The sequence below is a fragment of the Parasteatoda tepidariorum genome, chromosome 4 (assembly GCF_982258835.1).
Source record: "Parasteatoda tepidariorum strain Cologne lab strain chromosome 4, Ptep-v5.0, whole genome shotgun sequence".
Classification (NCBI taxonomy): Eukaryota; Metazoa; Arthropoda; class Arachnida; order Araneae; family Theridiidae; genus Parasteatoda; species Parasteatoda tepidariorum.
Genome location: NC_141758.1, coordinates 98,304,992 through 98,332,341, shown reverse-complemented (window position 1 = coordinate 98,332,341; position 27,350 = coordinate 98,304,992). Strand labels below are relative to the sequence as shown.

Genomic DNA, 27,350 nt, shown 5'->3' with positions numbered 1-27,350 from the left:
AATAGGAAGAAAAAAAAAATCCGAATAACACTAAATGACACAAATTTTATTTAAACTATAGCATAGCACATAAAATAATTAGACATAGATAATACTGAGAACTGTTAAAACCATCAAAAAGAAATAAAATACTATATACTAGAAATATAATGCATTAATATATACAAATTTATACTGTAATATTTACTCTCATGTAAACACTTGACATGTAAACTATCTTATGCGTGTTATATTCATAGAATTGAATAGTCAGGATTGTCACTCCTGGAGAAAAAAAATCCCTGTTTTCCTTCTATATATTATACACAATATATTAAGAGGAAAAAAACAATTCATGCGTTCTTGCGCGAGCTACATTGGGCTAACTACATTTATTAGTTTCAATTGCTGGAAAAACTCAGAGGAAAAAGAACAGCTGAAATATGCTTAAATATCCCATAGATTACACTTCGAGTGGTCAACATTTTTTAAGACGAAAATAAGAAACAAAATTCCCTTTTTTTCCGAAGTTTGTAAAGAATCCGAATTCCCTGAATTTCCCCATGGAGTGGGAACCCTGATAGTACTTCATTTTAGGTTGGTTTACCTATTTAAGAAATTAAGTTGACATATTTTTTTATGAAATTTTCTCAAGTGTATTAGAATCTTAGATTATTGGATTTCACCACGAGAAACTGGGAAAACCAAGCACAAGTGGCCCAAATAACGTTAAAGCATGTTTAAGAATTCCCTCTACAACTACATTTGAGGTTTTTTTTTTTTTTTTTGCAAAACTACATTTTGTGCAGAGCTAGTACACTACTCTTATTTTGAACCTAAATAACCCAAAAGCATGTTAAAAATTTTTTTTTCTTCTTCTCTACCACTACATTTGAGGTTCTTTTGCAACACTACATCTTGTGCACAACTGGTTCAGTTACTCTTATTTTGTATCTAGATCAATAATAGGAAGGGTCACATACAAAGTCATTAACAAAACAGTCAAGACTTTTTAGCAATAACACTCATTAACAATTCTTGCAGAGTATTTCTTTCTTTTTCTAGTTCTTCTGCGAGTGATGACAACTCTTTGTTTTCCTTCTCAAGTTCTTTAAGCCTTTCAACCATCTTAGAGTTTATCTGCTTGCGTGTTTTCCTAGATTTTTGTGAGGCAATATTGTTCTTTTTTCTCATTTCTAGATATTTCCTCCCTGCAACACTTTCTCCGGTTTCACTCCCTCCAGGTTCTTGAAGTAGATCATCATCCAGAGAATTTCTTTCGTCCAACAAATCAAACAATGTGTTTGTTGTCGAAGAAACCTCTGCAGATCCAGAAACCTAGAATAGAGCAATTAATTAATGCATGGAATAAAAACAGAAAACTTTTTTTTTTTTTACCATCCTATCACTTAAAAAAATAATTATTGGATTATCTTAATTAGAAGATTCCACATAAATATTAATATAAGCTAATACTGAGATTTCTTTGGCTTAGCAGTTTCTATGATGACTTTTTGATTGAGCAATCTCAAGCTATCATTTGCTTCTTTGGATATCCTTTATTCATCCTCAAAAAACTGTTTAAATGTGAATTTTTACTTTTTAAACTTTAAGAGCTTATTTTGAGGGTGTAATAAATATTTTAAAACTTAAATTCCAGAGGAAAATAAATGGAAATGAAATAGAAATAACACCTTTCGGATTTCAGTTTTTGGAATGCAAGCTAACACATAATTATAATTTTATTTTGAAATTTTTAGTATGTTATTTTAATTTTAGAACACATGAGAAGAGAGAAAAGAACTGCACATGCAGTTTTGAGGGTTGGCAAGTAATTGGGGTTTTAGACGCCCTAAACTGGTTTTTAATAGGACATGTGGGGGTTTACAGTCTTTAACTGACTAAAACTGTCTTAAAGTGTTCAAAACCTTGAAAATTGGTAAAGGTAAAAATTCTATATTTGTAACCATTGTACACATAATAATGACATATACTATTATTAAATATTTGATACTTTTTATACAATTTGCCTTAATTTATTAAAAGAAAATAATATAATAGGAAAAGAGAATAACTTTAGAAGCTTCACAATTTAATGAACAACAAAAGTGAATACCTTATCCTTTAAATACAAATAAATATGCTTTTAATACTGATAGATTATCAGGGTGGCCACTCGAATCAGATTTCAAATTTCCCTGATTTTTCCAGGTTTTCCAGATAAAAATCTTAAAATTTCCAGGTTTTTGTTTCTTTTTTCTTATAAAGTATAGGATGTGTACAAGAAAAGTGTCTATATTATAAAATATTTTATTCAAAATGTTACTTTTTTAACATATCATACTTGAAAAAAATAATTTATTTTGACAATTTTCAAGATTTTTTATTTATTTTTTAATGTTTTGGTACAAAATTTTGAATCAAAAATCATACATTGACCAACAAAGGAGCCTTTTTTTAAAATTAAAATATGTTATAAGAGGTTAAAATAAAATAGAAAAATTGCCATTAATGCAACAATTGTAACAATTTGTCGACAAACATTGCTGTTAGCGATTGTAAAAAAAATGTGTGATTCGTTGGTTTGCTCAGAAAAAATAATTCACAGATTTCTTTGAATGGGAGTAGAAAAAGAAAAAGAGTGCAATATAAAATCTATTATCATAAAATTTAACCAACTAATTTTTGGAGAATTTTATAAAGTTAAAAATACAAAAACATTTTGTCAAAATCGAGGAAAAAAATAACCACCAAAGCATCGGAACAAACTTGAGCCATAAATGGATTCAGCCCAAGGACAGAATTTAAAAACAGAAGCTAATATCCTAATCCCTTTTTCCACCAGAATCTTTCCTAAATTTTCCTAAATTCCCATAGCGGTCAAACGTTTCCACATTTGTTTAGCAACCGTGGGAGAATTTTATATGGCATTCTAGTTTAACAGAACTATAATGGAGCAAATTTTGATGCTAGCAAAGTATTGCTAAGTTGATGATATTTCAACTGTTTGGCGATACATTTCCGTTAAAAAAAAGTGGGTATAATGGATGAAATAATTTAAATTAAGAAAATTAGCAAATAATTTAAATTAGTGAAATTAAAAAAATTATCAAAGAAAAATTTCCAGCTTTTCTTTAAAATTCCCTGATTTTTCCAGGTTTTTATCCAAATTTCCCTGATATTTCCAGGTTTTTTCCAGTATAAAAAAATTCCCTGATAATTCCAGGTTTTCAAGGTTTTCCAGGTGGGTGGCCACCCTGATTATGTTTTGAAATTACACAAATTACTAAAAACTGTTATACTTTGCATCTTCATATTTATAGATTTTAAATTTAAAAAACAGTAAAGAAAGAGTTGAAGATATATAGTAAAATATTTAAATTTTTTTTTTTACGAAAACAAAACCTTGTTTTCATTCTGTTTCTTGTTTAAAAATTAACTTTTTTATCTTTCAAAATATCTTTTTAAAAATTGTGATATAATTTGAATAAAAAGGGATTTGGACAGAGCAGTTTAAATTGTGGATTAATTCATTTTGTCCTAAATCTAGCCAACTCTGGCAGAAACTATACGTAAGAGAATTAAGTTTTCTTTGGAATCACTCTAAGATATTATATAGTTTCGAAATTCAAATTTATTTTGGAGAAACTGAAAAGCAAAGTTGCTTTTTTTCTCTTTCTAAATAATGAGTAAAAACCTACATCAATATCTTGATTTATTTACTGATCTAAGCATACATAATGGTTTTCACTGTTAAAAATAAATTAAAACTAACCAGGATAAGCTTGAAGAGAAGTTTCCAATCAAAGAAAAACAAAATTGTTAATAAAAATATATTTCACTAATAAACTTAAACCTGCACGCGATAGTCATTCAAAGAAAAATCTTTTTAGAGAGGTCTTTTCTATGAGAGTCCCAAATATATTTACCTCAAAACTGTCATTCTTCGGAAGTTGTGCACCATCAACAAAAGTTCCCAAATCGTAAGAGAGCTCTTTGCCAAGGATATCAGCTTCCATAAAAATCAGATCACCTTGAATAGTGGTATTATTTAAATATTGAGACAATTCACTGTCAGGAATAGCAGTGTTCATATTTAATAAAGAAACATCCATGGCCTTTTCTGCCATCACATCACCCTTCAGATCTAAATTCATGCTTGTGTTATTAACAGTTGAATCACTTATCTCATTAAAAGAATCAAGAAATTTGAAGTCCATAAATTCTTGACTTAGAAAACACTGATCACCCAAATGATCCGAGAAATTTCCAAACTCTAAATCTATAAAAAAAAGGGCAATAATTAATAATAAACATAAAGAATATGATTTTAACATTGCAAGAACAGTCTAACCTATAATAACCAAAAAGAAAACTAAATTAATTTGAGGCATGCTAGTAATTAATACACTTGTTAGTAAAATTATGCATAAAGTAATTTGTAACTAGTCTAGAAATCACAAAATGATTTCTATTAATATAGTTATGAGATGGAACATTAATATGCTTGGGTAAATATTTAATAATATTCAAGATGATTACATTGAGAATGTTAAAGCTATCGAAAATATCTTTGAAAAAAAAATGACCTTAAACAAAATGAATTTCCTTTAGTTTTATCTAAACATAAGTAAGGATTAAGACTTTAGAAGTGCTTGAGTATTATATATATTTTTTTCATTAAAAGTAAATTATAAGGTCATTAGTCATTTAAGTTTGGTGTGAATAAGATTAGGCCAATTCAAAGTTATGCGTCGTGCATTAATATAAAATCAAATCAAACTTTTTGAGCTTGAAATGTACTATAATTAATATTTAATGTGATTAATTTATCATACTAATACAAATTAAATACATCAAAAAATAAGTTCCTTTTTTTATATATTTCAATGATTTATATTAAAATTCATTTAGTGAAAGAGTTTGAAAAAGCCTAACTAACAATATTACCTACTGAAAGCAACTTAATCAAAAAGAGATATCTTCGATGCAGAAAAAAATTAAAAGCAGGAAAGAATAATAAGTATATATATAACAGTTATGAAAATTGTATCTACCTAAATATATCAAACTAGAATGGTGATTATAATCTAAAATACATAATTTTTTCTTTTATTTGTACCCTTATATTTTAGGAACAAATAATTATTTAGTTATACTTTTATATTCTTATTCCATTTCTCACAAACAAATGGTTACTTACAATATACTTTTATACCTCTACCCAATTTCTCAAGAACAAATAGCTACTTGACAATACTTTTTTTGGCATGCATACTGTCACTGTTATTTTGATGATTGTTATAAACAGAACACAGCAAGCAACTTTCTAAACATGCCATTAGTTAACTTATGGTTAGTTAACTAACTCAAACCTGAATTGCTAGTCAAACAGAAGAATAAAATTCAATGACTTTTCTAGATATGTTTAGTATTCATAATTAGTTGAAAGAGTTCAGAATTAAACAGCACTATGGTAGAGCAACTTTAATTTGTTAGAGCTGATGTGCATTAAGATATTTTAATAACTGCTAAGTTTGACAAAATATTTCAGACTATTTTATTTTCCTCTTGATTTGTTAAACCAATGCTTTTTTAATTATTAGCTTCAATGGTTTCGAAAATTATTTTATTATTTCAGGATTGCAAGTGGTTAGAATATCAATTTCTTTTTTAGATTATGTATAATCTAAAAATGCTTTATTTTATGTTCATTGAGTTTTGGGGATAATCAAAACATTTCAGATTTTCAAATTCATGACTTATTCCAAGGATTTTTCATAACTTAATAAAGTTACTATTTTCTCCTACAAAAAGAGAACAATAAATTTAAAAAAGCATTATAATAACATTTATTGAAATGATAGGTATAACCAAAACTGTTATACTCTGCATCTTCATATTTATAGATTTCAAACTTAAAAAACAGTGAAGAAAGAGTTGAAGCAATAAAATAACTGAAAAAACACAAAAGCGAATCATTTTTTTCTGCAGAATTATGTTTGGTTTTCTTGTTCATCAGAAAGGAAAAAAAAAATACTCCAAATTTTTCTGTTCTCATTTCGGAATAAAATATTCTCCAATGACTGGCTTTGCTTCAGCTAGAATTTTAAATTGATTATAAAAAAAAAACTAATAAAATTCTAAAATCACAGAAGTTTAAAAGATAATTTGCTATAGAAATGCTTTTTCTTCAACTTTTTTGAAAGAACACCATAATTTTAAAGAACATGATGAAAAGTTTTTATATTTTAACAAAATAAAATTGTGAGTGGGGATCTTATTAAAAATTCAGATGAAATTGGGTGGAGATGGCGGGAATTCCATTTTAAAAATGAGATTTTTCGGCTACCTAAATCCTTGACTGTCCAGGTAGACAGACACCTTGTTTATTTCATGTATGTGAAAGTTTTTAGTTAGATTTCAAACAATATGACATGTTAGTTATAATACAGTGTTTTCACTACAGCACAAGAACCTCGCATATTTTTTTCTTTTCTAGCATTAAAAAATTATTACCGCAAGAGATTCGAGCATTCTATAAATCAATTTCAAAATTCGCGAATTTCAGAAAAAGCTACAAATTATGCCATTTAGAATAAAATCCGTTTTTTTCTGTCTTGGATCTTTCATTATTTTCAACATCTGCCCCATTATCTAGCTTCCCTATTTACCAGTATTGTTCAGAACCTTTTCGAACAACAGAACACAACCACAGAGCCCCTTTCAGAACGCATTTCTCTGTAACCACGTGTTTACCGTAGGTAAGGCTTCTTCATGTGAAGTTTTTTATGTGCTAATGTAAGATGGACAAATACCTTGTAAAGGCAAAATCTTATATGATGATGCACCAAAAATATTCAATGCTTTAAATAATAGAAGACGTTAAAATGTATTATAATTAAAAAAAAGATTTTTTTTCAAGAGTTTGTGTTTTTTTAAGTTTTTAGAAATCTCACTTAACTTCTTGAAATCTCATCCTGTTTTTGAGAAAGGGGGAGAAATTCTCACCCATTTTTTTTAAAATGATGAATACACTGTATAATAACTTATTAAAACATAACTTTTTTGATGGCTAGAAGATAACTAAGCTGTAAAATCATGGGGGAAAATGAATAAGGCATAAACAGGAATAAAAAATTAAAACATTTTGATTACCTTTATCACCCTGGCTGAGTATATCTTCTATTGAAAACATGCTTGACAGCGCATTTGTTTCTGCTGAAACACTTGTGGTGTCCACCCCAAAGGGTGGACATCTGACTCCTTGTAAACTGCTGCTTATCTTCTCCGCACATTGACACACAGTTGTAAGACATTGCAAGCACTACCAACAAAACATAGATTTAGAACAAATTAGAGAGTCTAGAGTGTCAAATATTTTAATAAATAGAGGGAAAAAAAAGTACCTGATTTTCAAACTCTTCTTCAAAAAATAATATGGTCCTTACACACCTGCACTAGATAGCAAAAATATCTTCTTTCACCTGAAATTAAACTTTAGATTAGAGATTCGAAACTTTGTCAGCTGAATTCAGTTATCAACTATAGAAAGAAGATATTTAATTTAAGACTAACTATGGAAAGAAGATTAAGATCCAGATTTCTTATATCCTACTTGATATTAAAAATCTGGAGTTAGTTGACAACTTTGCAGGGGGATATTTAGGGATCTGTGCCGCCAACTACAATCGCCAAGATGCCAAATAGATTTTAAACTTGCAAATAAAAAAAACAAAACAAACATGAAGATGCTTGCCCCGGGGGTTGCTACGAGTTATACCTTTTGAGTTGGTCCCTTTCTGTGATGTCTTTTTTAGTTTGAAGTTAAGTTTCAAGACTTTGCGATTATTCTGCCACAGGTTATGATACGGAAATTCCCCCCTTAGCAGAAACTATACAGCTCAGCTCTTATTTATCAATAAATTTACTAACAAAAATGTTATCTCTTACTTAACAAAGGGTAAATGTCTAACTTAGACGATAAACGTTATATTACCTTAAAATCTCTAGACTAACAGTAAATAAAAAATTCCAGATAATTGATTTAAAATAAAGCTATATGACAAAAAAAAAGGTTTTAAAACTTATTTACAACATACTAACATAAAACACTCGCTCATAAAACTGCTCTCAGACTAGCGCAAACAAAAAGTTGTTACGCCCCTCAAATGATTAGACATTTTATTGCTTTTAATGAGGAGGAGACATCAGATACGTAATAATAATGATGGAAAAACATTAAATAAAAAGGCTTTAATATATCTATGCATTTAAAAAAAAAAGTCTTTCAGAAGTGATATCAAACCGATCTTAATATTATTTTCACGTTAAAAAAGAACAAAAATAATGATTACTTAATAACAGTTATTAATTCATAACTATAATGCTTACCTGTTAAAGAAAACGATTTAATCAGATGACTTCCACCCAATTAAGTTTTAAAAAGATGAATTTAATAGAAACTGAAGATCACTAGTTCACTGAAAATCTCGCAGATTATAACTTATTGAACTGATTCACAGATTGAAACTGATTATCATAAAATTTACGTTCTATTTATAAGTTTTAAGGTGACGTCATTTTTAACCAATCAAAAATTAAGCTGATGATGTCATGATTTTATCTTATCAAAAAAAGTAGACGCGCGCATTGAAGAGAAAATGCAAAGGTGTAAAAAAAAGTTGCGCACTGTAGTTGAGAGTATTATCAATGAATAATCTCTAAAATTATTTAATAAAGTTTCAAAAATAAAATCCTATTTAATTACACAAGCAGTGTGCATACACTCATACTTTTTTTTAATTAAAGGAAAAAAGAAATCGTTATTTTCAAAATTAAATAAATATGTAAGCGCTCTCTCTTGATCGGCAGCCTGGCAGCCTTTTTCTATTGTTGCCAAAGCAAAAAGTATTATTCGTTTCCGTTTTGTTATTGTTTTAGAAATTAATATTATATATGAACAGATGTCTCGGGTAGATGAAAACAGTCATCCGGAAACGCTTGACATTAAACATAAACCTGTTCTATTGTTTTGACGTCAAGCAATAAGCTCTGACTGGTCGTCATCACTTTTAAAATTATTTCATTGCCATGGCCGAACGTCGAAAAAATAAAAAGAAAAAAGAGGTAAATAATATATTTATTTAAAATGATTTCAATTGTTTATAATGTAAATGTTGGCTATTTTGCTGTGTCGATGAACTTTATCCGTATGTGGTTAAATCTTTTTGAGACAGATTGGCTTGAGCAAATAATAAATGCAAATATTTTGTGCTTTGATAAATATTTATTTAATCGTGGATTCTTAAATAATTTTTTTTTAAATATTATGAAGTTGTGTGAAATCTTTTATTACAAGTATATTTCAAAGATTTAATGACATTTTCTATTATGTCCAAAAATATTTCATAAATATTTCCTTATTTTAAGTACATTAAAGTGTAGAATCAGGTGCCCTTTGGATTGGGCTCGTTACCTTGGAACGTTTACTATATATAATCTTCGATTTTCTTATTATTTCTATCTAATTTTCTTATTGTTAGAAAATCTCACTTTTAAGCAAGGTTTTTGACCTACCAACAAAACCAAAAAAAATGTTTTTTTCTTTTCCTCTTAAAAAATAAACGAAATCTGCCCATTCTTATATATTATTATTTCTTGTGTGGCTTATCAATAATGATACATAATATACTAGCAAATGTAACCCTACTTTTAAAACTTAATTTATTTAGATAAATATTTATGTAACTTTGAATTAATAAAATTTATTTTTGCTTCAATGTTAAGAAAAAAGCATTTTTTGTAAAAACAATCTCAACCTTTCTAATGTGTTCGTTTTGAATTGAACAGGTGCAGAGTACAGGCTGGACTAACACTTGGTCTTTCTTTTCCATTCATAATAAACAATTTTTCAAGAAACGAATAAAATAAGAATTTATAATAAATATTACAAAATATTGAAAATTGAAGTTTTTTATTCTTTTTAAAAGTATATTTGTTTTATAAAAGACAAATATTTAATTGAAATATCTTTTTAGCATTGTGAAATCTTAGATAAACGGACTCTCATGAGGCAGAAAAAATGGTCTGTTTCAAAGAGTTGGTCGTTTGCGGGGAGAGTACACTAATAACAAAGTTCAAAGCCGTAATTTGCATTTAGAATAATTGCAATGTTATAGAAGTAATTAAATAATCTACGGTCTTTTTCTATTTTGCCGCCATTAAAGAACCCACGTCAAAGTTACAGGGTGCAAGTAAATTCAATTAATTTTATTTATCTTTTATTATTTTTATTTTTTAGATGACAAATATTTTTTTGGAAGAATAAAAAAAATTAAATAGCTAAATTTGCTTGAAAACGAACGACGACTTGCTTGAAACTTGATGACGAAATGCAAAAGTACTTTATCTGTGATAACTATATTTAATTTTTTACAAATTTATTTGCTCAAAAATGTAGTTAGTATCTTTAGGTTCAGTAGCAGATATTGGTCCCCAGCCCTCAAGACTTCTGAATAGGTGATATTTCTATATCTGTATCTGTCTTTGCCAGCTGAATTTGCCCTGTTGTTTAACATTAAATTATATAAAAATCATGCTAGTTTGCCCCAAGCTGGTTGCGAGTTCCACCAATAGATAGCTCTTCTTTTTGGTGCAGGAGCCAATATGAATATCTTCACAAGAATTACCTGTCTTTTTCATATTCCAGTTACATTTTAGCAGTCCACTTATGATATCAAGCACTGTGGTGTATTCAATGTATTTATCATAAATTGATTAATGAGAATGTGTTACTGCATATTATTTTTGCAGGTTGATGTAAAGTTGGATGATAAACCTTCCAAAGAAGAATATGCTGTTGCAAAGTACTTAAAACAGACTCTTCCAGAAAAGAAAACTACATTATTAGGTCACAAAGTTGAATATTTTATAGGTAATAAAAATTATTTCTTTACTTTAATAATGTTTTGAAATAATTTTGACTTTTGGCATTAATTATAATTTTAATAAATAATAAAATTAATAATTACTGCCATTTAGAATTTAAAAGAAATCTTTACGCCACAAAGTTGAATATTTTATAAGTTATAAGAGTTTAAAAAATCACCAGCCTACCATAGTTACATAATAATGTTAGTTTTAAACTAATTTTGACTATTTCAAGTTTGCAATATCTGTTGTAATTTCTTTTATTTTTTTACTTCAAATATTTGAAGTTTAATATTAAATTTTTAAGCTTTGTTTTTAGTGCTTAAAAGTACAATACTCTCTCATCACTATATTATTAATTTATATTTAGTGTTCCGCTATTATGTTAAATAATATAGAAATATTTTACTATCTGTTAATATTTGCTAAACATCAGTTGCACTTAAATAATTACCGTACTACTGGTACCCTTGGTTGCATAATTTATAAAACTAATCTGCAGCACTATCTTCCAGAAACTTATCTTAACACAGTCAGACGGAGATTATTATTATACGAAATTTAGCAAAATAAAACTATACTGAAACGAATCCCTATACAGTAAATCCTGCAATCAAATAATTCAGGTTTTTAATTCTTATTAAAAACAAGTTTAGAAAAGTTTTAAGAAGGAGTTTTGATAATATTTCCCCATTCGTTTGCCTGTTTTTTTAAAAATAAACATAAAACTTTGTGAGAAATAATATGCAGCGAAATTTAGACTGTTTTCACTATCTGGCTGTGTTCTGGAGAGTTTCTACTATGGGGCTGGTACTGTATTAATAAGTGAGTGGAATACTTGTATAGGTTCTAAGGTACAAAGTTTTTTTACATCCTTTCAGAATGAGTGAAAACAAATAAAATAACATTTTGTAAATACAAATGAAAATAATCTTATGTTTTGTAAGCGACACTGATACAAAAATTAATGTTTTTAGCGTTTTTAAACATCAGTTATGGATGGTTTAGTGAATGTAAACAATAACTAGCTTCTTAAAACCGGAAAAAATTTAGAAAACTTCCAATGTATCCCTCCATTTATGTTATGCTTACGATGCGATGCATGAACAGGCTTGATATTCTAGAAAGTTTTATTATTTTGCTTTGTTAGTTTTATTATTCACAACTAATTTCACCATTCATAAGAGTTTTCTGTAATTTATAAATTCTAAAAGGTCGTTACCCGTAAATAAATATGAGAAAGTTAACATCACAACATAATGTAAGGTTTACCATGTTTTGACCGTTATCTTATGTTTTTGTAAAATATCAGCGTTAGTTATTTTTTGGGTAGAATCCTACTCTTGTGGAGTGTTTCGAATTCGTTTGCTGTTTGTATCACTGACAGTTAAATCGAAAGAATGTGTTATATTGTAAACACTACAAGTATAATAATATTGGATGGCCCGTTTTTTTAAACTTAGTCTTAATAATCAATCGAAAGTAGTAACCCTGAAGTCTTGAAGTGAATTTTAACCCCTAGTTCCACCTGGGTTTAGCTTTATACAGTCATCCACCCATAGCAATAACGGTTAAAAAATTGTCTGCCAGTATCCTCTCGATTACTACATTTTTCATCAAAAATGCACTCTGTGTGCATTTTTTTAATTATTTTTTAAAAATAAATATAGAATAATTATGAATATTTCATAATATTTTGAAAATTACTTATTTCACGCTTGTTTCTTTAAAAAATTTCTTCATTTTAGAAGTAAACCTTTTAATATTCACCATATTATGGGGAATGCTACAAAATAAATGCCTTATATTATTAATATGAACAGTATTTTTAAATATTGAAAATTTTCAATTTTTGAAAAAGTAACCGTATGGTTTACAAAATAGTCACCTTTAAAAGAGCTACCACAGGCCACTGGGCAGTAGGAAAATGTCCTAATTTTGCACTGTAGTCCCCTCATGATGCAGGTGTTCATTGTTTGCTATTAAGAACAAAGTTATTAGTTACTACCTAGGTTGGTTAAAAACCCTGCACTTAATGCAATTTATGTGAAAAATACTCTAAAGTTATTCAGGGTGTGTAGTGTTTTTTAAAATGCTTAAAGGTGCTTATTTTTTATTTACTTTTTTAAAAGCCCTTAAAGGTTCTTTTTTTAGTTGGAGGTTGGTAAAAATGCTTAATTTTCCGTCTTTCAAAATAAGATTTTTTTCTTTGCAGTTTCGATCATCACCATAAATTGCAAAAAGAAAAAAAGAAAAGAAAAAAAACATGATTTTTACAATTTTCTCTGCAGTTTTTTTGAGAAACTAGTTATTTTTCCATGATTATGTAAAGTCTTAGAAATTTTTTTTGCCTTTTTATTATATGCATATGTATAATATGTTTGATGTAGTATTGTACTCATATAAATGGAGGTCTTTAAACAATAAGAAGAAATAGTTTTTATAATTGCATGTATCCTGATTATGATTTTTTTTTTTGTTTTTGTTTTTGAAAAGTTGTAAAAAATATTTTTGAGTGTTAAAAAAGTGCTTAAATTGTGCTTATTATTATTATTTTTTGAAAAACCTGTCTACACACCCTGTTATTGTTATCTGATGTATTACAGTATACATAATTTGAAAAATAAAGTTTTGACGAATTTCTTTTTTATTTCAAATAGAATATTTTTCATCTTTTGATTACAATGTTCAAATTTTTTTTTTTTTGGTTTATTATTTTTTCAATGGTTAAGATGGTAACCAGAATGTTAAGAATTATAAATTTTTCTTTCAGGTTCTAAAGCTGTTGACTGTTTAGCTGACTCACAATGGGCTAAAGAAAACAAAAAAGGAGAATTAAATTTTTCAAATAGAGATATTGCTGTTGATTTCATGGCCAGGTATGTTTGTAAATTTTTGGTTATTTATTTTTTATTGAAATTATAGTTTATAAATGTGTGATCTGTTTGATTGAATTACTATGTTTATGTGTATATTTAGGACTAGACTAGGATCTTGATTACTGTTTTGGTTTTCTATTTTACAGAAAGAATTTCTAAATAATTATAATTCAGTTTTTTACTAAACAAATATTGAAGAATGTAATTTACTTATTTATTTTTTGAATTACAAAAGTATAACATTTCAAAAATTCCTACATTTTTCTAATTGTTTCATTCACTTTTTTGTTCAACATATATTGACCTTATTTTGAAGTGTGCTGTTTTATTTTAAAGAAAATTAGATTATGGTTTATAAATAAATTCATAACTATAAATTATGAAACTATAGTTTACAGTATGCCACAAAGAAAATATTGTTTACTATGGTTTTAAACTTTTAGTATTATAATTAAAATGGTGCTAAATGAAAATGGAATTTCATATGACTTATAAATATTTTAAGAGTAAATTATTCTGAATTGATAATTGCGAATATCAATTAAAAGTAATTAGAAAAGGAATAGTAATGTCCAAATAAAAACTTAAATTAAGTAGTATGTAACATTGCTGTTTGTTTAACATAACCTAGTTGATCTGTCGTAATGATCCAATTGATTTCCTATGTTGGCATAATAAATAACCATTCATCTAAACTGAAGTACAAAATGCAACTAAAGATACACATAGATGGCTCAACTGTAATACTTGTGAGAAAAATAATAAAATTAAAACAATACTACTCACCCTTTCATTTCCTCTGAGAAGTTGAAGACTGGCTGTTCAAAAGCAAATTGACCATGAAAAAAACTAAGCAAACGATTTGTCTCATTGCCTATTTGTTTAAATTTATACAATGTAGCATAATTTTGTGTAAAATTTGAATCAACAAAACATGTTGTGATGTCAGACGACGTCACCATCTGTCATTATTAACAAAGCATTGACTACAGTCGTAGTTGCTGAACGGCGGCGCTGCCTCACCAATCCAGAGAGTACATAAACACGTTACTAATAGATGTTCATCAATAATCTTTATTACTTAATACTAGCATGTTATTTGTTATCTTTTGTTGCTTTATTAAATATATATTTTAAGTTTATCATGTTCCGTAATTGGAATACTTCGTCAAGGATACACACAGTCAAACACGCTTGAATGCTATGCTGTTTTAAATTATTAACAGTCAAATACTATTTTAAATTTATTACAAATATATTTAAATTGCAAAATGAACATAGAATTAATCCAAGTTATTTTTATGTAACAAATTTATTTAAGCATTTAAAATTCAAGTAAATTTAAAATTAAATTTAATTGATGTTAAAGAAAATTACAAATAATATGTAATATGCAAATTTTAAATTTACAAAAAAGTAATATACAAATATAAATAATTTGTAATATACTACTGTATATTACAAATTATTTATATTTATATTACAATTTATTTGTAATATAATAATAATTTGTAATATGCAAATATTAAATTGTAATATCCAAATTAATTAAAAAAAGTACAGTTTTTTTTCTTCTTAATATTCTAGACTTCTGGAGCATAAGTTTTTTCATAGAGCAAAGAAAATAGTTGTACAAAAAGAACCAAAGAAAAAGAAAAAAGAAGTTGAAGAAGCTGCTCAGGACTCCGGTGTTGAAAAAGAAAAGGAATCTAAAAAGTCATCCAAGAAAGCAAAATCTGATAATGTTGAAAAAGTAGAGGAGAAAGATACCCCTAAAGTATAAAATCAATTTATTTATTTAAGATTAAGATGTCTTTTGTCTTTTTAATGTGTTTATATATCCAATATAACTTAAGTTGAAAGTTCGCTCATTTTACAAATAAGGATAAAAGCATTTTAGTATTTTTTTAATGGATTTTTTTTATTGATTTGAGAACATTCAATTGCTTGAAAATAAAACTCTGTTCAATTAAAGATTAAAAAGGCTTTCTTCCATCAAACTAATGTTATAAAAACTTTCTATAGTGTCCAGCTTCTATTAAAATCTTGTTTGTTCTGAGATATCTTATTTTAGAAGGCAATTTATTTCATATATCTGAATATCTAGACTTTGTAGAAAAGTGCTTCTTTTAATAAATTACTTTGCTATTCCCATTTATTGTGCAAACATTAATGTTTCTATTTTGAATTATAAAATTATTTTTCTACCTGTTTTAGGAATTTTTTTAAATAATTTATTTTATTCAAGGAATACAACTGTATCCTGCTCTATAAATACTCCTATTTTAGAAGGCAATTTATTTTATAAATATGAATGTTTACACTTTGTAGAAAAGTGTTTCTTTTAATAAATTACTTTGCTATTCCCCATTTATTGCTCAAACATTAATGTTTCTATTTTGGATTATAAAACTGTCTTTCTAACTGTTTTAAACATTTTTTTAAATAATTAATTTTATTCGAAGAATATGACTGTATCCTGCTGTAATAAATACCAATATTAAGAAATTCTTAATGTAGTGAAAATTTTCTTGCAGGAAAAAGATATTGTTGAGAAGAAAAAGGAAAAGAAGAAAATAAAGTTAGATATGCACTTAGAACAGTTTTTCATCGATAGCAATGAGGTTAGTTTTTGATTTTGTCAAGATGTTAAAATTTAATAGATATTAAATGTTTACCCCCTTTCAACTAATTACTCTTTTGGTGTCGGTAGCAGCTGGAATTTAATTATTTGTATTGACTATGACTTGACTATTGCATTGACTATGACGCATTCATTGATTATCCAAAACTGAAAACAATTTTTCTTCTAATGCTTTCAAATCTGCGGTTTCAAAGCCTTGAAACTCATGCAAATTTTTTTTTTAAGATTTTGGATAAACACACTTACAAAATTAAACTTTATTTATACATATGAGGGCCATGGCCTCTGTATATCTACATCTTAGGTTCAGGGTATCCGCGCACCTGGAAAGTCATGAAAAATCATGGAATGTTATGAATTTCGGTATTGAGCAAAATTTGTCATGAAATGTCATGATTTTAACTATTTATTTAAGAAAATCATGGCAAGTCATGGATTTAGGTCGCTGACAAGTCTAGTTTTTAAAATGGAATTTAAAAATTACCCCACCCCCCATTTCATGTTGTTCCGAATATCTGAATTTGTAATAAAATCCCCACTCACAGTCATATTTTATTAAAATATAAAATGTTTTATCATGTTCTTTAAAAGTTATGGTGTTCTTTCAAAAAATGAAAGAAAAAACATCTTTTCTAGAGCAAATTATCTTTTAAACTTCTGTGATTTCAGAATTTTTGTTATTATTTTTATTTTATCAATTTAAAATTCTAGCTGAAGCAAGCCAGTTATTGGCGAATTTTTTTTAATTCCGAAATGAGAACAGAAAAATCAGGAGTATTTCTTTCCTTTCGGATGAACAAGAAAAGTATCTTTGGAATATAATTCTGCAGAAAAAAATTTTTTTGCTTTTGTATTTTTTTCAGTTCTTTTATTGCTTCAGCTCTTTCTTTGCTCTGTTTTTTTAAATTTAAAATCTTTAAATATGAAGATACAGAGTATAACAGTTTTGGTTATACCTATCATTTCAATTTATGTTATTATAATGCTTTTTTAAATTTCTTGTGTTTTTGTTAGAGAAAATAGTAACTTCGTTAAGTCATGAAAAATTCTAGGAATTAGTCATGGAAAGTCATGAATTTGAAAATCTAAAATGTAGCAGATACCCTGTAGATTTCTTTTTTTTCCTTTTCTTTTTGAACTACTTCCGGGTCAAAGCTATTAAGTAGGCACCAGCATCTCAGGAACGAAATATCCCCATAACCTTTGCAATATATATATTTTTTTTAATTTCTGTTTATGGACTTTAAGAAAGCAAATTATATATACAGTGCACTCCTGATGATCCGGGTTAATCACCGGGACAGGTCGCACGGACAATAGAAAAACACGGATAATCCGAAAACTCCTTTTATTAAAGAAAAATTTAATATCAGTACAAAAAATATAAAAATTACTGACAATTGCATGCATAACATCAAACTAGGAATTTTCCTTATTAAAAAATGTGTAATGCGTCTTCGCCATATATCGATACACATATTTTACGAACCGCAGTAACGTCACCGTAATCAAATCCTCCCATATAATCTAATAAAGTTTCCACAGAGCAGCAGAATGAGAAATTGTATTTCATTCATTTACTACATCTTCGGCATCAGTTACTATCATCACTATTTGATTTAACAACATAACGATGTCTTCATCAGTCAAATACTGGAAGCCAGGCTCACATGCATCACTTTGAAACCAATCTTCTAAATTTTCTTCATGAAGAATTTCAAAACCTTAGATTTCTTTTGCTTTTTCAAGAATACTGTATCATATTTTTCTTGAACATCTGAAGAGGATTGTTCATCAAGCGTTATTATTTTTCTCCACGATCAGGATAACGTAGATGATTTTCCATATCATCCATAACGTAGACGATTTGTTCCATATGCTGCAATCCAATAACGAATATTGCTTTCCAAAAATTTGGTAGTGTTATAACTTCATGAATCAAATTTTTTTAATCTTGAAAATGTTTCTCTTTATATTTTTTGTGTGACTCTGGAATGAGCACGGATAATCCGCAAACCGGATAATCGAGAGTGTACTGTACTTAATATTCATTCTTTAATTTTGAATTTAACTTCATCAGGCAGTTTTATTCATTGAGAATCTTTCTGCATTTAATTTGTTATTCCTTTTCTTTTGATTATTAAAATAGTTTAGTTGACTTTTGTGTTAATTTTGCCTACGCATCACATTATGTATGTTTAGATTTTACAATGCATTAAAAACCATGCGCACCACAAGTTACGTATCAATCTTTATCAAATGGTAATTAAATGTATGCTGATACAACAATTTAAACTCAATGATTGTAATTGGATAGTCAATCATATGGTTTAAATTCATTCATTAAAAAGTCTCAATTTTAGAGTTATGTTTATGAATTGCTTATCTTGTTACAAACCCCTATGATTTTTTGAGCTAGTAATTGTATTTTTATTTTCTTATAATGCATTATTAGCATTAGACGATTAATTTGTAGATGCTATCTATTTTAGCTTTCAGAAAGTAAAGGAAAAAAGAAATAATGCAATGGGAAAATCGTTATAAAAATATTCTCTTCGTGTCTTTGTTTGTGCTCATGTATAAGTCTATCTCATGTATAAGGTTATCCCCCCACTTTCCGAAAAGAAAATCAGAAGCCTACTCTACAATTTGCAATACAAGTGCTTTCAGAGAAATCGATAATTTTCTTTTTCAAAATTTTTTCCAGGCATTTAAAAATAAAGAAAACATTTCATTATTAATTTAATAAAACTTTCAAACTGTATCAAAGTTTGTTTCTGAGTCAGGTTCACTGAATGTTTCGTTAATGTCTTTTTCGGTCATTGGCACCAATCATCATCATAAACACCAACCAAACAGCACAGTTATTTGTAGTCTCCAGAAAGAAAATAACTTTTAAGTTTAAGCCCAGCACTATAAGACATTTTTTAAAAAATAATTCCGCATAGTATTAGAAAAATGAAACTCAAAAGAAGGAGAGGAAAGAAACACTTGCCGTCGTGTTAAAGTAAGATAAAAACTATCTGCAGCAAAGCTGAGGCGGGACACAAAGGATAGAATTTGGAGGATGGAAAGGTGAGAAAAGCTTTCACCACTCTCGCTACAAAACCAGTTCAAACCTGATAGAGGGGGGTAAATATTGATTGCTCCTGTCTTCTGATGGTTCATTCCATGTCACTTTGTTCCTCAACACTAGAAAATTTTCTGTCTGCCTCTCTGGTGGGAATTTGTTTCTTCGGGAAAAATAAGTTGCTGAAAAAATTTGCGAACTTTCTGACTTTCCACTTTTTATCTTTATTTATTTATTTTTTGTTTATATACGAGTACATAATATTTTCTTCACAATTTGTAGGTGTATTTATATCAATCTATTTCAGCTTTTTGCATTGCTATTGTTTGATACTAAACCAACCAATGTTATTTCTTATTGCACATGTGAAATAATTGAAAATTATTATTTCCTGAAGTCATTTAGCAAAAGTTATTTCATTGTTTAGGTTGAATAAAAGGCAGAGACAATTTAAATAATACCTATCTACCTTATTGAAACTGAGCTGTAATTTGAGGAAGGGAATTAAAGTCCAGACAGTATTTATATTTAACAGTTAATTCTATTTATTGTAAAAAAAAAAAAGAAAGTCTATTACCTTGTACAATTGTTTGGGGAAATTGTTTTTTGTTTATGCTTTCTTACATAAGCACGGAACTTGCTTATCTTTCTCGCATAAGTATAGGATCTCTTTATGTTGTTTAAAATTTGCAATGCTATTGTTTATAACGTATAAATAATCTCAAAGATATTGTAGAAAAAGCATGATAAGTTTGATTATCAAAGTATTTTTTAAGGTGTGCAAAATTCAGCTGCTAAAGTAAAATATTTTTGCATGTTTTTAAATGGTTTTTGTTTCTATTTGTTTTTATAGTGTGATGAAATACTTAGTATAGTTATATGAAGAAAATGTGAAAGAAATTTTTATTGTTTTTTTTTATTCTACAGCCCTACGTTTGGATTTATGATCCAATACCACTAAGAACATGGATCACTGGTACGCTGATGGGTATGGAATTTTTCTATATATTGGACTATTAAGGATTATTACTGTATATTTTTGAGTATAAGCTAAGAGTTTTAAAGACTTTCATGTGGGATGGAGGTTGGTTTATATTCATATTCCCAGGGTTGCCACTCCACAGGGAGAACAGGGTAAACCTGGAAAATACAGGGAATTTAAGAACAACCTGAAATAACAGGAAAAATGCAGGGAATTTTTATTTTTTCTTTACAAACTGGGAAAAATACAGGAAATTAAATTTTTTTCTTCTTATTTTCATCTTTTAAGTGTCAACTCAAAGCATTATGGGATATTTAAGGATGATATTTCAGTTATACTGAACTATTTCATTTACTATAGCATTATTTAAGTATGTTCAGCTGTTCTTTTCTTTCCTCTAAGTTTTTTCCTCTAAGTTTTTCCCTCAATTTAAATTGGTATAGTTAGCCTAATATAGCTGACACAAGAGCACACTAATTGTGTTTCCTCTTAATATATTGAGTGTTATATGTACAGGAAAAAACAGGGAATTTTTTTCCAGATTTGAGTGGCAAGCTTCATCCACCAATTTTGATAAATTCCAAGAGAACATTGCGAATAGAAATACTTCTCATTTTGTTGAACATTACATACAATCAAAGTAATACAATTAAATCACATTATTACGAACCTGAGGTATAATAAACACTTGGTTGTAGCAAACTTTTTTAGTGACCTCATACAAACTCCTACTTTTCTAATGTAATTTTATGTGCCCAGTGGACAGCTGAGAAATCAGTATTTGTTTATTGTGAACTCTAGTTTAACTGATTGCTACTCCACAAGGAGAACAGGGAAAATCTGGAAAATACAGGGAATTTAAAAATCAGCTAAAATAACAGGGAAAATGCAAGGAATTTTGAATTTTTCTTTACAGACGGGGACAAAATAGGGGATTTTATTTCTTATTTTTGTCTTTTAAAAAATGCATACCTCTCAAAGTGCAATGTATGGGATATTTAACGATAGGTGAACTATATTATATTATTTCATTTATTATAGCATTATTTGTTTTGTGTTGAGCTGTTTCTTTTTCCCCCAAGATTTTCCAGCAACTAAAACTATCGTCTTTATCCTAATATAGTTCACAAGAACGGAGTGAATGTGTGTTTCCTCATAATATATTGTGTATAATATGCACAGGGAAAACAGAGAGAATTTTTTTACAGATATCAGTGGCAACCCTGTTTAATTGTCACTGATGTTTCTTTTTCCTCCTTCAATACTTTAACTTAATGCTTGAAAGAGTTACAACAGCAAATACTGTATCTGAAATATTATATCGGAAGTTAAACATAGGAAGATTTGGAGAAGACTTAAAAGAGAATATTGAAGATTGTGAAATACCTGCTACTTCTATCTCAAAAAAGAAACATAATGCATATAAAATACTCATTTTTTTTTCCATGTAGAATTATGGGTCTGAAAATTCTGAATTCTTTACTAATTGTTGAACTCTATTTTGAAATCGAATTGTATTCAAGTGGAAACAACTAAATTCACCAAAAGAATGTAAAAATAAAATCAAGTTTTTGCTATTAAGTAATTGCTTTTTTTTTTAAATATTTGATTTATTATCTACTTGATTACTTAATAACTTATTAAAAAATTAAGTGCTATAACAATCATTGTTTTCGACAATACTGTCATATACTAAAAATGATCAATGAATTTCAATTTAACCGTTTGTTATAATGGATTTATTGCTAGATTCACTGAAAATTTATTGTTGTGTTATTTGATTATAGTTGGCAAATTCAGCTGCACGGAAATTCCTCTGTATAAAAAAGACAATCTGTTTTGACTTTTTAATTTTGAAATTGAAGCTTTTTATATTTATTAATATTACATTATTTCCTGATATTATCAACAAAAAAAAAAAAAAGCATAGTGTGAGAGCGAGAAACAAATATGAGAGAGAAAAATATTTTACAGCCATTGAACTCTTATTTAAGTAATTATAATATGACTTGTATATTTTTAAAAATTTATAGTATCTCAGGCATTAATTGATAAAAATTAAATATTTTTTTTAAAAAATCTTGAACCTTTCACTATAACTCTGATTCTAAAGGTTGTTTCTCTATTGATAATCACATTTTCACAGCTGCAATGTTCATATCAATTTTTTAACAATTAGTATTGCAATTAGCATTACAAAAGTAAAATTGTATATGTGAAAAGAGTTTATAAATTGCATTTACAATGGCTGAACATTTAATTAAACATTTAATCTCTGTATTCAATTTCTTGTGATAGGTACCTAGTTATTTTTAGTGGATTTGAGTATTTTAAATCTAGTAATTTATAATTTTGTAAATTTTAATGTTTTCAAATGATGTAATAAATTTATAGTAAATTTGTGCTCACAAACTAATTGTTCCTGTTGTTTATTATAGTTGTGGCAGCTGTACTTCTATGCCTCTTTCCATTATGGCCTCAAACGATAAGACATTATATTTATTATCTAAGTGTTGCCGCTGCTTGTTTCCTTGTTTTCATTATTGGTTTAGCTGTTTGTAAGTATATTCCCTTTTATAGTCCTGCTCTGTACAGTTTTTTTTAAAAGTTTAATTATAGTAGAGTCTCGATTATCCGAGCCCCGATTATTCGAGTTTCCGTTTTAATTGAGCTATCAAATATTCTAAGGATTTTTTTTTCCGATCTAGTTCATTTTTTACTTTTAAAACTACCGCTGAAAAAATTCTGAATTTTATCTTCCTAACACTCTGGAAAATAAGCTGACGAGCAACACGAGATTACCGATGATTGTTAATTTTGTAAATTATGAAAATGAATCTAGCAAGATGATGAAGACAGTGACGATGAAAATCAACATATAAAAATCTCTCATACAGATGGACTAAAAGCTATTGAAAGTGCTATTAAATATATATAGAACAACAAGAACCAGCCTTGTTATCCCTAAACAAATGGCGCAACATAACTGCAGAAAAGCACCTAAGTCATGGAAAACAAAAAACGATTAAGGACTTATTTAAGTAAAAACTCTTTAATTCTCGTAAAGTATGCTCGTTAAATGTTTTCAAGTGAGCTTTTTAATTATAATATGAATTGTATGTGGTGTACTAATATAAATTTTGTATTTGTTAAATATATTACATTTATACCTACTCGTTTACTTTCCTTTTTTATACTCTTCGCTTTAACTGAGTTTTTTGGTTATCCGAGTTAAAAAAGTTAATGAATAACATGACTAATACAAATTTCTGATATTAAAATTTCATTATTAGCTGTACTTGCCAGTTAGAGATAAGTTTGATTTCTAAGAGATTACAAATCTAATCAGGTTTATTGTGGAGGGGATTTGATGAATACTGCATTGAAACTGAATGACTATTTACAATTTAAAGCAGTTTGATCATCTTATCCGTGATTTGTATATTTTTTTCTGTGGATATATTTATTATATTCTGGTATAACTAACTGTCTTACATCAAGCCTTTATTTTGCATTGTCTGAAATATTTCCTAATTACAACTGATCCCTCTCTAACTTTATGTTTTTTTAATAAAAAATATAATTTGAAAAGTTCATAAGAAGAAAAACAAAAGTGTCTAGATAGTCTGTATTTTTCAAAAAATGTTAGTATTTCAGAAACCCTGCTAGGAAAAAATAAGTCTTCTAGTTGGAAACTATTGAATCTATTTAATTTTTACATTTAAATTGCATTTTTAGGATAGATTTTTGCACAATTCTTTTTTTAAATTTTTTTTTTATTGTGTCCATGGACTAAATGTCCATGGACACAATAAATGGCCTCGTGTGCCTTCAAAACAGCATCCGCAAGCTCCAATACATCATTACTGTAAAGGATCTCGCGAAGTTCTGAAGCCAGTGGCACCATACCCAGTTGTGAAACATATGGGGTAAAGGCTGGGCACTCGAGAAAGTGATCCTGGGTAAGTTGGACATCGGTGCAGTTCTTGCAGGGAATGGTTTATTTCATCGGGAAGCACAGTTTTTAATGTTTGTAAAGTTCGGGGGTGCACAATTCTTAATATTTTATAATTCATTTATCATAGATAATTATCACATCTTAATACTAATTTGGGGAAAATCGGGTAATTATTAGTTTAGTAATTTACTATTGGGGAAAAAATGAACTTATTTGAATTCTTAATAACCTTCACAATAAAAGAAGGATGACTGGAACCTTAAAACAACATTTCTTGATGTTGCGAGATCGCTTCACTCATTAAACAATAACTCTCACCACATAAGCCATCTCTAGGGGGTGATCAGCCTGCGTAGGGACTGTGGGTGTGTGGTATCAGTCCTCGGTAGACTGTTCTACCGTAAAGTGCTCGACTTCGGGTGCAGGGCATTGGAATACCAAAGCAGGGGAACCATCCCCTCTGCAGAGGATCGAAATTGCGAGGGCATGTCTTCAACTCATACCCAGGGATGTTTCCCAGACTGTCACCAATAGCCCATTGTGCAGCTCTAGTACAATGTAAATGAAGTATAGTTCGTTCACCAGGAGTTAGCACTTGGCTCCCCCTTCATCACATGGTATCCGACTATACCATCTCGTTATTTGTGGGAGAAGGATGTGAACAATCCTGAACAAGGTTGTTATTTGGCGATCATATGACAAAAATATTTATTTCGCAATTTTAATGTGCATTTTTCAACATTAACTATTTCATAAATTAAATAATATTTCTTTCTTTTGAGTGAATAGTTTGTCCATTTTGAGACATTTTACTGGGAAAACAGTAGTTTTTCAATTTCAAATATATTTAATTAGCTAGAGTAATGAAAGGTATATTAGCAGATGATAAAGTAATAAATGTAAGTGACTGAAAAAGAGCTCAATGTTTGCATTTGGCGTACATTAAGGGTTGTCACATGTTCAAATGCGGAAATGTTTCTCTTCTTACTCCCGCGCTGAAATTTACTCTGCGTTTGAGGAGGTGGTGCCAAGTCCTGGTGAATGAACTATACCTACCTATGTTAAAATATGTTTAAATCAATTTTATACTTTGATTAGATATGTTTTCTTTTCTATTACAGTGCGTCTGGTTGTATTTGTCTTGGTGTGGATAGTTACTTTTGGAAAGCACCACTTGTGGCTCTTGCCGAATCTCACCGAAGATGTAGGGTTTTTCGAATCCTTCTGGCCTCTCTATCACTATGAGTATAAAGGCTCTAAAGAAAAAAAAGTTGACACCAAAGAAAAACCTTCCAAAGGAGAGGAGAAAAAAGTTGAAGAAGAAGAAGACAATAATAAAGAAGAGTCTCAGGGGGAGGAGGAAGAAGAAGAAAAGAATAACGAGCATAGTCAGTCAGAATCGGAGAAGAGTGAGGGTGAGGCCCAGAAAACGGACAATGGCTTCGAATTTTTAGAAGCTGAAGAAGGGAGTGCCACAGACGAGCAGGACGAAGATCGCAAGACGAAGTGACCTGGTGACGGACGTTCGATTCATGGCATTTACTCCTGTATTACATTTAGAGGATATTGCTGCAATGTGTCAGATGACTTTTCACTATTTTTATATGCATATATTTAAATGTTTTAAATTATAAGAAAAAATGTGTTTAAAAAATTTTTAGGTTAAATGTTTTGATCTGGGAATACAGAATATTGTGTTTTACTTTTATGTTTCTTTGTGTTTCAATAGAACAAAACATTCCAACCAGTGTTGTGTCAACCAAAAGTATTTTTGAATTATAATTAAACACATATTATGAATCTCTGTAGTTGATATTTTACTTGTTTCTAATCATTTTTATAATTTAATTGCTCTGATTGTTTTCGTAATTTAAAGTAACCCAAATTACTTTCATGGAGTGGGATGGATAATTTTTTACACACAACTGCTGCAATGTTTATATTGAGGAGGTAAAATTATTAAGATGTTTGACATTATACATATACAGTGATACTTAGGGCCAGGAGTGCCATTTTGCCAAGAGGTGCCTATGCAAAAATTAAAAAAATATGTTGTGCAACATTTATATTTTGTTGTAACCTCATATTATATTGTGCTTATGAAATTAAAACTTGGCTCCAACTTTTTTTTTTACTTAACAATGGTGATGATGTTATAGCATGTAGTATGACAGGCTGAATGTTAAGCACATTATGTTGAAATTCATAATTATCATTTAATGTGCCAAATCACTTTAAACTGCTTTAACCAAATGTTACCAATTAATTATTAGTAGTAAAATAGCAAATTATTAGTAAAATTTATTTCTTAGCTAATCAAGATATAAAACCATTTGGATCCTTGAATAAGTTATCAGTCAGCTGCATCAGGACAAATATAACTCAAGTGTATATGATTCAGTTATGTTATTAATTGTTTTTACCAAAATCTATAATATATATGTTTTAATTTAGTATTGAAATAGCAATTAGCATGACTGGAAAAATACGGTTATTTATGTTTTGTAAATCAAAAATTTATTAATGAAATATGAGGACGAAAGATAAAAAAATTACCACTAGCGTCCAGTTTTTTTTAATTTTATATGTAACTTATATACACTTTAAAGTACCTGTATGCACACAAGTATACTCTATTCTGTAGTGTTATTTAGTTGTTCATCAAAACTAAGGCAGTACAAAAAATTTATTCTCGGCTAAATTAAAAGATTATGAATCACTTTGTGAATCATTTTATTTATTCGATTTACAACATGAATCAAAGTACATGTATATAAAATGTCAGGGGCTGAAGATTTTCATGTGATTGAGAACCTGATAAATGAAATATTTTTACCCTCAAAATGCTTGCTGATCAGGATTCGCATGCGAAAAAAATCGGCAATTATAATATTCCATAATACTAG

At 28.4% G+C, this 27,350-nt stretch overlaps 2 protein-coding genes across 2 annotated transcripts; one reads left to right on the top strand and one right to left on the bottom strand.

The window, feature by feature from the left end:
- Window positions 1-25: 25 nt before the first annotated feature.
- Window positions 26-8,677, bottom strand: LOC107455329 (uncharacterized). The gene is made up of 5 exons (XM_043052370.3): window positions 8,374-8,677; window positions 7,389-7,466; window positions 7,138-7,306; window positions 3,909-4,261; window positions 26-1,317 (listed from the first exon to the last, which is right to left on the bottom strand). Exons 3-5 carry the CDS (start codon window positions 7,175-7,177, stop codon window positions 982-984), a joined length of 729 nt encoding a protein of 242 aa, XP_042908304.2. The 5' UTR covers window positions 7,178-7,306; window positions 7,389-7,466; window positions 8,374-8,677; the 3' UTR covers window positions 26-981.
- Window positions 8,646-26,244, top strand: Trp1 (translocation protein 1). Its single transcript, XM_016072851.5, has 8 exons — window positions 8,646-9,108; window positions 10,795-10,915; window positions 13,685-13,790; window positions 15,378-15,567; window positions 16,328-16,414; window positions 20,432-20,492; window positions 22,925-23,044; window positions 25,566-26,244. The coding sequence occupies exons 1-8, from the start codon at window positions 9,073-9,075 to the stop codon at window positions 25,952-25,954; spliced, it is 1,110 nt and encodes a 369-aa protein (XP_015928337.3). The 5' UTR covers window positions 8,646-9,072; the 3' UTR covers window positions 25,955-26,244.
- Window positions 26,245-27,350: the final 1,106 nt, after the last annotated feature.